Source organism: Polypterus senegalus, chromosome 8 (genome assembly GCF_016835505.1).
Source record: "Polypterus senegalus isolate Bchr_013 chromosome 8, ASM1683550v1, whole genome shotgun sequence".
NCBI classification, from domain to species: Eukaryota; Metazoa; Chordata; class Cladistia; order Polypteriformes; family Polypteridae; genus Polypterus; species Polypterus senegalus.
The window spans coordinates 111,685,107-111,700,104 of NC_053161.1; the positions used below are offsets into that span (position 1 = coordinate 111,685,107).

Below are 14,998 nucleotides of genomic sequence, written 5' to 3' on the forward strand. Positions count from 1 at the left end.
TCATGTCCTCTAATCCTAGCTTTTTACTCTTAACAGAATCTGGCCATAATCTGTTCTTAAATCCCATGCCAATGTCACCTTTGGCTAAACCCTGAGATTTCCAGGATTGGGGCAGCCTTCCATCTGCTCCAGTAACACCAGCCTAGGACTTTCTCCAGTGATGCCTGCTTTCCCTGAACTTGCATTCTCTTTAAAGTCCACGGCCTCCAAAGCAGCAACCCAGCTACATTAAATAATACACACTTACCCCTAGAGACATGTTCCTACCCCAGAAACCCCAGTGAAATTTTATAAACTCAGGACCTTTTGTAGCTTTTCCCACTATAGAAAATAGGGCCGTTTGTAGTTCCTGGTACCTTTTTTAGCCTCTACACCATCATACGTATTTTTCTTTCGACTAGGAACTCTCATTGGTAGGGCTTGGATGTGAATTGTGCTGACTGTCTGACCACATGCTCTGTCCCATCTAACAAATTAGTAGTAGTTTGGACTTTGGAGAGTTATCAAAAAAGATGGACTGCTGCACTTCGTACCAAATCACTTTTTTATAGTTGCCTCGCTGGTGCATCACACCATGCACTTCATTATAGCAATAATTTGTGAAGTTGTAATCATTCTGAAGCAGTAAAGTGGAGGTATTTCCCAGTAAACATCCAATTGCACTGCAATTTGCACCACGTCATCCTTCATAGCTGCCTCCCTATTGCACTGTGCTATACAACACATCAAAGCAATTATAAACCCCATGATGTCACAATTGCTTTGAAGAAATAAGGTATGGGGGTCCCCAGTGATCTCTCCTAAATGTATGTCACCTAACACTGCATCACTCTTTGCACTTCATATATTTTGCATAAAAGGTTACAGTTTCTGTTGTATGGTGGGAATGTAACACATGAAAGTAGTCAGGGACCACAAGTGGCAAATGTCATACAGGAACTCTTTGGTTTCTGAAAACAAAGTTCCTGTAATGGGATAATGCATTTTGATTCAAGTTTCTCTCCTGTATTTCTCTCCCTCTCATGTTGGTGCTCCTGTACCTTCAGGAGCTCTTCATGCTTTCAGTGTGCTTTCTCCAGCCTGGAGGTCTTCCATAGGATCCAGCCTTCTGTTGTGGATGTCTATAGCAACCTCTAGGCTACCAGATACCCCCTCACAACCTAATTAAGATATTTTACATTTACATTCCTCTTCCTTAATTATTCAACATTCAAGTAGTCTCTTTTGGGGACTTAATAACATATTTTTGAGTGTCTTCACAAAGCTACTACATAAAAGAGCATATACAGTGCCATGTGTACAGAATTCTGTGGGACAGGAATGTATTTACATACTCCCTGCTGCTAACTAGCTTCATGTCACACAATTCAGGAAACCACAACAAAGCTTGAAAACAGGCAGTCCGTCAATAACACATTCCATGCTGACAAGGGAGATGAACTTTAAGTCTTTTGTTACATGTCCCTTTGATGTAACTCAATAGACTTAGGCACTGTTAATCACATCCCACAAAGAAAATGTATCTTTTGACATTTTCAACAGCTAATGCTGATGATAGGCAAATTAAAAAGTAACTTTCTAAAATGCAATGCTTACTGTCTGAGATTTCCTCCTACATCCATCCATCCATGCATCCATCAGACCGATGCCACGGCTCTCACATTGCACATGGTGGGAGATCACTTAGTGTACAAGCAGAGAAACTTGCAATCATCTGAAATTACACCTCCTCACAGTGTGTGGCTGTATTGAACATTTGATTGTTCAAGATTTATTTTACACTGATACTTCTTACAATAAGAGTAAAAGGTGGTTACACATCTTTCCAAATGCACAGTAAAATTGGTAGGTTGTGAAACCCCTACAATTATTTAACAAAGCCAATATTCACTCGAGGGAGACACAATTGATTGGCATTATTTTCACAGTTAAGCTGTACCTTATTGCTTTACTACTTAGTATGTGGTGCATTAATCCTGGTAAACACAGTGCTGTTAAGAAACTAGATGCGGGATATAAATTCAGAAATGTGAAGGTCTGCTTTCTGAAGCCATTGTCATTATTTTCATATTATTTTAGAATGGATTTAAATCTAATATGAAGGGGTGCCTGTTGTGGGAAACAGTTTACCAGTTGCAATAGTGGAGTGTAGTGGAGTATTGGGCAGGATAAAATCCAACGGTAAAGCAAGCCATCAGCAATGACTAGTGACTGTACATGGCAGGCGGGGATGGTGGCAGGGGGTTTTGACAGCGGTGGTTGTGGTGGGCAGAAGGAATCACAAGGGGCTACGAAGATAACAGTTAAGGACAGGCAAAATTTTCATTTTACAGTTAAAAATGTTTATAATAAAGTAAATAAAAAAGCATTTAGCCTCAAAACCTGTGATAAAACATGTTTAATTGTGACCAGGGTGGCTTGATAATTATATCATTAATAGCTTTTTTTATGAAATGGGGCACTATGTGTGTTATAGAGATTGATGGTGTTAGATTTAGGTTCCGAATTCATGACTTTACTGCGGTGGGTTGGCACCCTGCCCAGGATTGGTTCCTGCCTTGTGCCCTGTGTTGGCTGGGATTGGCTCCGGCAGACCCCCGTGACCCTGTGTTCGGATTCAGCGGGTTAGAAAATGGATGGATGGATGGATGGATGGATTCATGACTTTAGGTTTTAATTTAAGTATTGGATGTTGTCACCAGGTTTTCTTGCTACTGTGGTAATGTATTTGACTTTGTTTGTTGAGAATCGTTTATCTTCTGGTTCATTCTACAGCTGCCATGGTGGTCTACCTGATTGTTATAACTGCTGGCAGCCTGCAACATTTTATAACAGCCCACCAAATCCAACAATTTAAAAATAAAGAAAAATAATTCAGAAAAATAAATCAGAAAAATTTAAACCAACACAAACTCGAATGAAACATGACAGCTATTAATTTGGAAACATCTGTACCTTAGAGTAGCTGTCTTAGCTCCTTACTCTAAATCTTTATCACACAAAAGTTGAGAACACTGAATAAATTCCAATGCTTTCTTCTTTTTTGAAGTCGTTCTGTAAATCTGTGCATGAGACTTCCTCAGTTGTAACATTTAAATCAAGACATTTGTCCTTTATCTGCTGCATTCTGGGTTATTTTTCTCATTTATTCTTCCTAAGATTGTCTTTGTCATGCTTTACCTGTACATCGCAGTGCTACTTTAACCCTTATTTTAAATATATATTTCATTATTTTTCATTATCCTTAGTTCATGGTGTCTTGATGTTTTTCTATTTTCCATCTATTTATTTTATAGCCCATTGGAATAAAGAATGGCGTGCACTTGTAGTATTTCTCATGAGCCAGAAATATTACAATTAATATATTTTGAAACAGAAAAACAGAAAGAGTCCAGAAATAACTTGTCATTTTGGACCTAAATAGAAAGGTCTCACAACCCTTCCTACCTAGTCCAGTGGCTTACCCCCTTGTCTTCTTATATAATATGCAACTGTAAAAGGCTGTCCGTTTCTCTGTCCAGGAATTTAAATCATCTGTCACCTGGCACTATCCACTTTCAGGGTGATGATTGACCTCCAAGGTTATTCCTCTTTTAATTTTTATTTTATTTAATTGTAGAATCAACTCTTGGCAGTGGCCAGCAGGGCGGCCATGTGGTGCATGTGTATGGACACCGTTCTCATTCCCTACCACCTTTGCCGTCTCTTCCCCTACCTCTTCATACATTAAATCATTCTTGAGGCAGATTGTAAGTAATTGCAACACAAACACTGAGTTAATCAGTTTTAACGCAAAAAGATGCCAATGAAAGAAGAGAAGAAGTGGGCCGCTAGGGTGGAGAAAAGAAGAGCTGCTCAGGAAGCAGCAACTGCATCAACCTCTGAGCAAATGAATGCTAAATGTACAGAGAAAGATTATGACAACTATGAATGCTGAGTATGAAAACTATGAATGCTCAAGTCAAGTGTATTCACTGCCCGTTATCGTACAGTGCCCCGTTATTGGTACTGTATATTTTACAGTACTCACAGAACTTGCTTCCTCTAGTGTCTCTTTCACATACTCTCTTTATCCTTGTCTCTCTTCCTCCTGCCAGTTAGGTCCAGCCTAGCTCTGCCCCTGGACAGTTAACCAGTTCATCCATTAAATAGTATCCAGGGGTTATTTGTGAGGCAAGTCCCTCAAATCATTACAGGGATAAGGCCTGCTCTCTGAAAGTCATAGAGTGTTTACCTCTTAGCCAGCTCACTTTGGTGGCCTAAGGTATCCTTGTATCACTGTGGCCCAATTTTATACCCATAGGGTCAGGTACCACTGGTGGCTTCCATAATACCTGCCCTTGATAATATGCATCAATTGCCACATAACATTCTAGGGGATTTCTCCAGGCATTTTGTCTGTCCCGAAGACCTGCTTCTATGTCAGGGCTCAGAGTAAACATCATGTCAATACTGTTCCTTGGAAGGGTCAGTATCAAGTAAATTACTTCTTCTCTCCCCTAGAAGACCTTACTGGGCTCCAGTCCTGTTCTGTGCTACTCATGTCTGTCTAAAAACTCCTTGTCCAACAGGCTACCCATTACACAACATAGTATAATGATAGTCTTGCAGGGCCAAACAAGAATACACATCGGGGGACAACCTGTTACTAAGTTTGTAATGAAAAGTGACCAAATCCTACGCCGCAAAGGTTACAATCACAGGGTTTCTTCCTAAAACACCCACTCCCAATTCCTCCAGTCTGTGCATTTTAAGCCTCCACCGGAGTTTTAGGGAAAGAGCAAAACATAATGAACAAAAGACTTGACACTGAGAGAAAATAAAAAGCTAAAATTGCTGTTATCCATTCAGTAGCACAAGGTAACTGAAACTTAAGAATTAATTTGCAGATTGTCATGAGTGTGGCATCAGTGGAAAAAGACAGACAGACAGTCACACGTACACTCACACACACACACACACACACTTTTGTTAAGTACCTCTCTCTGCTACGATAGATTTCTGTCATTTTAACTTTTGCATCACTATATGACATAACAACAGTAAATAGAGTTTAGGTAAACATTGTGGTTTACTGACATACGATATGTAAAAACGCAGTGGCTATTTTGTCATGGCATGTTTATATGTCCAATTAGATGGTAATTTTTCAATTCCTTGGTTATTTGTTTAGATGTACAGTCAGAAGGTGGATGCTGTGCAGCCTTCTCCCTGATTTTACTCGTGTTGTTAGGCAGATTAGATGAATTGGATGTTTTGAGTACTGAAATCTGCATCTCCTTTGCTTCCTCATTATTAGCCCTCTTATAGGCAGTCCTTTTGACAGAATGTGACACACTATTATTTCAAATTCATATTTTGAAGTTTATATTTTCACAAGCATAGTTGCCAATCTTTTCAAGCTTACATCGATTACATGGATTGATTTGACACTCAGTGAGCCCTCTTATTGTTCTCACCTAGTTTTATCCAAAATTCACTCTTGGTTGTCTCCAGACTTATATATTATATGTGTGGCTTCAGTGAGACTAGTACAGTATAGGAGAGCCTATCTTGACAACATTGGACATCAGTTAGGAAGCAGCCTTGGACTGAATATCATGTGCACATCCAACACTCACTTGCATGGCCCAGCTTAGTAAGCTAATTAATTTCATATGGATATTAAGCTTTTTTTATATTTGCCCAACCAGTCTACATGTGTTTTGTGGACTTGTAAAAAGGTATTCGGTTGTGTCCCTCGGGTAATCCTGTGGGGGGTGCTCCGGGATTATGGGGTACTGGACCCCCTGATAAGGGCTGTTCGGTCCCTGTACAACCGGTGTCAAAGCTTGGTCCGCATTGTCGGCAGTAAGTCAAACCCATTTCCAGTGAGAGTTGGACTCCACCAGGGCTGCCCTTTGTCACCGATTCTGTTTATAACTTTTATGGACAGAACTTCTAGGCACAGCCAGGGTGTTGAAGGGGTCCGGTTTGGTGGACTCAGGATTGGGTCACTGCTTTTTGCAGATGATGTTGTCCTGTTTGCTTCATCAGGCCGTGATCTTTACCTCTCTCTGAATCTGTTTACAGCTGAATGTGAAGCGGCTGGAATGAGAAATAGCACCTCCAAATCTGAGACCATGGTCCTCAGCCAGAAAAGGGTGGAGTGCCCTCTCAGGGATGAGGGTGAAATCCTGCCCCAAGTGGAGGAGTTCAAGTATCTCGGGGTCTTGTTCACGAGTGAGGGAAGAATGGAGCGTGAGATCGATAGGCGGACTGGTGCGGTGTCCGCAATGATGCAGGCTCTGTATCGGTCTGTCGTGGTGAAAAAGGAGCTGAGCCATAAGGCAAAGCTCGCAATTTACCATTCGATCTATGTTCCTACCCTCACCTATGGTCATCAGCTATGGGTAGTGTCCAAAAGAACGAGATTACGAATACAAGGGGCTGAAATGAGTTTCCTCTGCAGGGTGTCTGGGCGTTCCCTTAAAGATAGGGTGAGAAGCTCAGTCATCAGGGAGGGGCTCAGAGTAGAGTCGCTACTCCTCCGCAATGAGAGGAGTCAGATGAGGTGGCTTGAGCATCTGATCAGGATGCCTCCTGGACGCCTCCCTGGCGAGGTGTTCCGGGTACGTCCAATCGGAAGGAGGCCACAGGGAAGACCCGGGAAATGTTGGAGGGACTATGTCTCCCAGCTGGCCTGGGAACACCTTGGGATTCCCCCGGAAGAGCTAAAAGGAGTGGCCGGGGAGAGGGAAGTCTGGGCATCTCTGCTAAAGCTGCTGCCCCGCGACCCAACCTTGGATAAGGGGAAGAGGATGGATGGATGGATGGATGGATGGATGGATGGATATTAAGCTAATCTGAAGAAATATTTGCTCAGATATGGGAGAATGCAAAACATATATATGCACATTCTGCCCAGGTCAGGATGTGAAATCAGAAATGCAGACTGGTGATTAGTAAAAAGTGTTCTAATATGCCCTGCTTTTGCTACTATAAAGCAGTTTTTGCTTTAAAATTTCACTGTATTCATCATTGCATAGGTTAATATATTTTAATCCTGCTTGGTTTATAAAACATCTTGTGATGCTAAATGTTAATAATGCTACACAATATAAAATGTTCATCTGTTGATACCAGACAGAGCAAACATGCCAGTATCAAATTCACAGAGTTAAAGTAATTTTTATATATACTGTACTCTAAGGATACATACTGTGTTCTGCTGTTTTGCTGTGTTCAATAGCAATCTATTATCTATTAAAAATTTCAAAGGGCATCGACTTGATAGTAATAGAGTGCCCAGCGTTAAACTGTTGATGTGCAGGTTTTTTTTTTAAAAAAAAAAAGTTTGTATCAAGCTGAAGTTAAGCTAAATACCAAAACCTCTTGTGACCTGAACTGTCTAGGAGGAAAATAAACCTTGTTATATAGCTTGCTAGATTAAGAGCAGCTGTACAAATGTTTTGTTTTCTTCTTTTTTTTCCCCAAGTACTCCTTTTATATGACAAAGAATATACAAATGCTTTGGCTCCCCTCTGATCAGAAAAGTGCAGGTACAGAAATAGAATAGCTAGAAAAGATTCATTGGTAATTGCAAAATGGCAAACACCATTAATTTCATGCCTGGTTGTATGAAGCACTATAGTAAGCTGCTGCCTCAAAGCAAACAGTCTAGATAACATTCAGATCAAAGGAGCTAGTGGACATGTGGTGTAGAAATGCAGCCTGCGATTCTAAAAAGATGTCTGTATTTAAAGATGTCAGCACTTCACGTATTCCTGTGTGTGTGTTTAACTGTTATTAGCCATGCTGGGCTCAGCCAGAAAACAGAAGCACTCTGTAGCATAAGGAAATAAGGAGTCCTCAGTCCAGTGCTTACTTCTGATGGTTCAATTATCTTTAAAATGATCAGTTACTACAGTTAATACTGCAATAACATATAGTAGGATTTCTAAAAATAAAGTCAATTAGTTAATCAATTTTAGTCATCCCAGCATCTCTTATTGTTTTTGCAATGATAACCAGACATTTATCTACCAAGATTTTACATTAGAAAGCATATAAAATATTTAGTCCACATACACTTATTAAAATCTAACATTCTAAAAGTACAAATCTGAAAAATGGGTTTGCAAATACATGATTTGGTAAACATTTTGTTCAGTTGATTAAGATCTGCATATACAGTATGTCTGGGATGTCGTAAGCACATTAGTGGATACTTCGCAGATGGATTTTGGGAATCAAATAGTTCAAGATTCTTCCATGGACATTTTGATATTGTATAATGTTGTTCAATCTGGGCTGAAGCCGACTGTATCAAGAAATTTGCTATCTTCATGAAACCATGAGTTAAAAAAAATTTTCTCGTTCATTGCTATAAAAAACTCAGGCTGAGTGACAAATACTGTAGTAATCTTTGTTTAGTGTAGTAATCCTTTAAGAAAAAAAAACTGTGGACTTTTCCATAGGCTTTGTGCCATACTAAATTTTGTTTTTCTTCTCTTTTGTTAGCAAATAAACAATATGGCACTATTAATAATAATAACAATAATTCTTTACATTTATATAGAGCTTTTCTCACTACTCATTATTAATGATATTTTAACTAAACTAAAGGCAACTAATAAAAGCGTAAATATTTAACATGGAATGCTAGCTTGTGTATTCATATACGCTACAACAACAACATTTATTTATATAGCACTGTTTCATACAAATGATGTAGCTCAATGTGGTTTACAAGATGAAGAAATAAAAAAGAAAAATATAAAAATATAATTAGGCAATACTAAGTAACAAAGAATAAAGTAAGGTCCGATGGCCAGGAGGACAGAAAAAACAAACAAAAAGAAACTCTAGAAGGCTGGAAAAAAAACCCAAAATCTGCAGGGGTTCTGAGGCCATGAGACTACCCAGCCCCCTCTAGGCATTCTACCTAAAATAAAAGATCTAAATCAGTTTCATGGTTTTCACATTGGTGTTTCCCAACCAGTGGGCAGTGGAGTAATTATAGGTGGACCATGGCTGATTCTGGATGAAGCTTTGACCCTGACTGTGATGATCATGAGTGATTCATCTATTGGTCTGGGACAACAACAATCATGCTTAATTCACCAAGGGGGATCACCCCATGTCCCCCACTCGGGCAATCAAGCTAAATTCATGGAGGGTGAAACCTTCCCCCTGGGTAGGCTGTGAACACATTGGCATGTGAAAAACTGAGCTGTGACACTACAATGTTTGGGAAATACTGCACTAGTAAATTATGTAATAGCTATTTCAACATGGATGGCAAATAAGGTAGGCCTGCCACCTCTTGGATTAAACATGCTAGGTTCGGTCCTGCACTTAGACATTGTCAGCATGGAGTTTTCACAGTCTCCCCTTGTCTGTGTGAAATATCCTTTGGATACTCCAGTTTCCCTAAAGGTCGTGTTAAGTCTAACTGGCCTTTGTGTGGCTGTGTGAATGACTTACATTCGGCTGCAACTGTCCAAGGTTGCACCCACATAATACATCAAGACTTGTTTAGAAATGACGTTAAATTAGGAGGCTGGTTGGACCCTTTATTCTGTATGCATATTAGCAATGAATGTAGAGAATTAGCTGCCTCTAAAAATGGCACATTGACCTGCATGACTGAATCGACTAAATTTCCCTCATAACAGTTTTAGAGGAATATACTGTAATTAGGGATGTCCTCCATTAATATGCTGCAATATAGGCATTCTACACATTAAGATTTATTTTGTTGTTACAAGGATATGCAAATACAAATTTCCCTCCCTATTTCTGCCAGCTAGGAGAAATGTGCTTATTAGGGGAGACAAATATGTGCATGCATTATTTACCTAAAAGATACTGTACATTCATGTCAAAAGATGGAAACAAGGTCTTGCTGTCTCTGTAGGTCTTTACATGTTGCTTCTTTGACTATCTGGCAGAGTGGATTAACCACCTCAAAAATACAGTGACAAAGTTCAAGATTATTCTGCTGTCTCGCCTCATACTGTCTGAAAATTACCCTGATTGTAATGCTTCCTTGCCATTCCACATCTTCGCTTAGACTTATCTCCATCCCCAAATCTCAGTAGTTGGTACTGAGCAATTTATATGACCCAGTCATAATTTACTTTTGCAACAATTCCTTGAATTTTACGATAGAATTCCTCAGATCACTTATTTGAGTGCCCTCTTATGGTTATAGGTGTACCTGTGTCCCTGAGCCACAATAGTAATTTAGAAGAGTGTGCAGAAATGAAATACTCTAAACCCATCTTTTCATTGAATGCTGTACATAGTATTTTTATTTGTAGGTGTGCCACAACTAACGGCATCTATGTTCCTAGAGTTAAACAATCTGCATTTTTTGATTACTATTCTCAAATTAAGATCAGCAACTAGCATGCAGAAGAGCAAAGCAGAGGTGGCAGTTATTGTAAGAAAACTGTTACTGTTGCAGTTGTAGCTTTGCACTTCAGTTATGTGTTTAATTTAATCTAGGATTTTATTGATGTATTGGGTTATTATTGTCACATGCAAAGAGCACAGTAAAATTTTAAACTTGCATGTGCCAATCAGCTTTTGCATGATTTATCAATTCCATTAACAGTAAATATTAAACAGAATTACATGGTCTACTGTGTAAATTATATTTATTAAAATCACTAGGCAAATTAAGGTCAGAACTGATAAGGATATAATCTAAATCCTATTTAAGAAAATTAGTGAATGTTGGTTCTGCAGTTAGAGCTATAAAATTCTACAAAATAGTTATTATCATTACAAAAGCATATTTAGGTCAGTAAGAAACGCAGTACACAAGATCATAGACCAATATTCCTACTATTAAAATAACCCATGTTTATCACTGGAAGAAAGGAAGGGTGTGAGATGGGTAATAATTATGGCAATAGAGCAGACTCTGACTCTGCTGGAGTTTCACCTTGCTTTCCTGTTTTACTTTTTGTTTGTTTGGATCTCGAACTGGTAATACACAAGCATAAATAGTACAATGAAATTGTTGATAACTAGCTGTGCTACCCATCTAAGACAGGGTGAAATCAAAGTAATCAACATAGACCTCAGCATTAATATTTGCATTTTACCATGCAATTCATAAGTCTCAGTTATATGCCATTTGGTATGAGAGTCATAAAAGCAGTGTTAATTTGTGTGATGTGCCAGCTGTTGGTATGACAAATGCAATGTACTTTATTACTAAAATGATTGTGATGTTCCATCTTTTGGAATGGCAGACACATAGTAGCAGACAATAATAATAACAATAATAAAATATACAGATGAAATATTGAAAGGTTAAATGTCTTGTTACGGTCACACCAACAATCAGTGATAGGGACTAACTCATCAGTGTTTTAGTTTAAGATTAGTATTGTGTGTGATTATGCCGCATTTCATTCATAGAGTAAACTATATAATAAATAAGCAATACAATGGATAATAAACTACTAAACAAATATTAAACATTACCTCACTGTTTATATTTGCTCCTGCATCAAGCAGCATCTGTACCATTGCCTCATCACCACGAACACATGCATACATTAGTGGAGTCATGCCCTGGAAATGAAAAGTGAAAATACATAATGAGGATTTCATCAATTATAATGTCAAGGACATTATAATTCCAATATGGAACGCACACCATTATTTGGACTGTCACTTAACAGTAAGGAACAAGAAACTAAGGGTATGATTAATGTATTTTAAACAGAAGAAAACTAGGCTGATGTGAGCATAGAAAATTTATTGAAGATAAGTTCTTAAATCATGCTGAGAGAACACTTAGGTGCACAGTAAAATCAAACAGAACAGTTAGTTTAACTCTTTTCTGTGTCAATTGAGTTCTACTGGGACCAAAAAGAGACTAGTGCCAAAAAGAAACTTGCAAATTTATTATATAGCTTTGAAGTCGAACTCAATGCTATACATTAGAAGTTTATTGAAAAAGAACATTTGCATAATCTTATCAAGACAGCCACTACAGAAATTGGAGCAGAATTTTAAAAAATGCAGTTCACAGAGATTCAACAACTGTATATAAATACACACACAGACACACTTGACTTAGCAAAAAAAAAAAAAAGTTAATTCCAGAAATGGTGATCCAAACTTCACAAATTGGTTTCTATCCCTGACAATATCCAGACTTTAGCCATCCTCAGCAAAGGATTTTACCTTTGCTCATCTCACTGTTGCTCCAGATCTGATCTCATGCAGTCACTAAGGTTACCACCTGAAATATCGTTTTGGACACTGCTCCCTCATGGCTTGCTGCAACCTCACGACACTCACAGTGAAATTATTTCGGTGGGGATTGAGCCATCTGCCTTTTGTTTTCAAACAGTTACCTCCACTTCAGTTTAAGATAGGGACATGTCAGGTTTTCAGTGTTTTTAACCTTGCTTCTTTCATTATCTTTGAAAAACTGGACTGTCTTTCTATTGCATTAGTGGACTTTGCCCTTGTGATTTATTTGTTTTATATGTGTGGGGGTGGTGGGGTTTTGATGGGGAATACAATTCATTATGTGCTTTGCTTATTGTATCATATTGTTTTGTTTATCTGACTGCTTGTTTCTTTTGTATACATATCGCTTGCACACCCCCAAACCAAGGCTTGCGTTGTGAAGGGGGGGATGGGCTGAACGCACACTAAAGAGATGCGGACGGATCAGCTGCTGGCTTGCAGCTGCTGCTACCGAGCTGCGTGTTCTAAATATCGCGCTGCGCAACGATCATTTAAAAGCCTGTACAGCAGCTTTCCTTTAAGCCAGCTGCTGCTTGTGACGTGCTGTGTGATCTGCATGTTGCGCTATGCGTTGATCATTTAAAAGCCTGTACAGAAGCTGCTGCTGCCATGCTGCATGATCTGCATGTCACGCTGTGCGATGATCATTTAAAAGCCTGTACAGCAGCTGTCCTTTTGCCTCACTTCCTTGTCTCGTGGGACGTTAAAGTGTCTCAGAGAAATTGTTTGTAAGTAGGACGTGATGTGCAAGTAGTCTTGCGGGACTTCAAAGTGTCTCTCGGAGATGATCACATCTCAACCCAAGATTTTTTTATATAATAGATAGATATGTTTTGTTAGATGTCTTTTGTATAATTTGTTGCAGGGTGATCAGGAGGGCTAGATATGGTGAGATGTTGACTACGTCTGGCATATAGTATAATAGCTCAGATTTATAGTCGGTCTGGGAAGTGTGGCAACACATTTGTGTTCTTTTTGAGCGAGTCGCTATAAAAACACTAAGCTCTGTCTCTGTTTAAAGTCCCTCTCTCATGCAGAAAATGATGCCTGAACCATGTCCTGAGTTAAGTGTATTAAGGAGTTGAATTAGAATTTAAATACAAAAATAAAGGTGTTGGTCAATCAGACCTGATTAAATGTTGCTGTCTAATTATTTAGCAAATTACATTAGCTTGTTAGCTGAATTGTTTGTAAAACATATCATTTGAGATCTCTGAATTAGTCTTTTCTTTGAAAATAATTCAACTATTAAATGACCAACTAAAAGTAACAACACTAGTAATGAAATCTGTCTAATAGAAAATGAATTTCTTTTGAATTTATGTCACTGTAATTTCCCAAAAGGAAACCAAGGTAATAAAAATTGGGATCTTCTCTGTGCTTTAGTATTGATGCTTCTAATTGCTTCTTTATGAAAAAAAGAGGCATGTGGATAAGTTATAAGTTATGAAATTTTATCTTTTTTTATTCAGGCTCTGAACTAGCCACTAAGTACCAATACCAATTGATGCCACATTAGTCACAATAAACACTGGCATGAAAGGTGCATAATAATGACAGCAGTTGCCTATATTATGAAATGGTGTTTATGGGTTTAGTTCAAGTTTAGTTACTTATAAAGTTCCTTGACTTAAGCACAAAATTGAACATTTTGAAGTCATCTTCAAAGAAATGAAGGAAACAGAGATCTAAAATATTTAACTTTAAAATTAATTTAAAAAGAAGACTGTCATGTTCACTTCATACTCATATTTCTGGGTTTGAATCCCAGCCCTTCACAGTCACTGAGGAGTTTAGGTAGGCTTCAGGGAGTGACCATTAAAGGAATATTTAATATATTTTTATATATACAGTATATATATTGTCACACATGCATATCGGAGGATCCTTATGGTCTAATCCAAGGTATTTAATACCGCCACGGGAAGAGAGAGAGCAAACTATATTGTCTTTTTTGCCCTCCAGAGTTAGGCTGGGCGACTAACCCAGCCTTTCTGGTCTGAGCCCTATAAAGTCTGGGCGTCTTTGGAAAATGGCATCTCATTTTGGACTGAGAAAAGCACTGGATGGAACTCCTCTAAAATTAGATCCGCTAAGAAAGAACCAGTGAATACACTAAGCCACGAGAGCTACTCTTTGTTTTGTTTGTTTCTTTTGATGCACTTGTTTTGTATGAACCAACAACATATTAAAAGGGAGGACCCGGCTTGCTCCCCAAAATTTCTTTTGAGGACTCTGTCCTTCACTCACCTGATGACATTATATATACATATATATATAATAACCTGTAGGTAAAGCCTCAGAGCCCAAAACCTCTAACCCAGCCACACACCAGTCCAAAATACCTTTTATTCACATTTCTTTTACTGGTTTACTTCCAGAAGACAGTTCTTCCTCATTTACATTTTTCCATTCCTTCTAGACAAGCTTTATTCACCTCCTCCTGACTGTAGCTCCCAGAGTGAGGTGAGGAAATTCTTTTTATACTGAGCCTGGGGTCTCCCAGGATCACTTTAAGGTCAGGCAGAAGTGTCATAAAACATGGGAGTGTTCCCTGGAGGCACCTGGGAAGCCCAATAGGGATGCCATTCTGAATTATACTTCCCATGCAGCCATGTGGGTGTCCATAACAGGCCCATTCCACCTATTCTACTGTGGGGAACTGTTCTAGGAATGCAGTCTCCCTCAGATCATCCATTACATATTTATCCCAACTGGGAAATGGATTAGGAAA

General features: G+C 38.7%; 1 protein-coding gene across 1 annotated transcript in view; it reads right to left on the reverse strand.

Annotated features, from left to right (window-relative positions):
- The window catches only part of btbd11b (BTB (POZ) domain containing 11b), a 513,987-nt gene that overhangs the window by 67,976 nt on the left and 431,013 nt on the right, over window positions 1-14,998 (reverse strand). Inside the window, exon 6 of the mRNA XM_039761620.1 lies at window positions 11,485-11,574. Within this exon, the coding sequence (XP_039617554.1) occupies window positions 11,485-11,574 (90 nt within the window). The remainder of the gene's footprint in view (window positions 1-11,484; window positions 11,575-14,998) is intronic.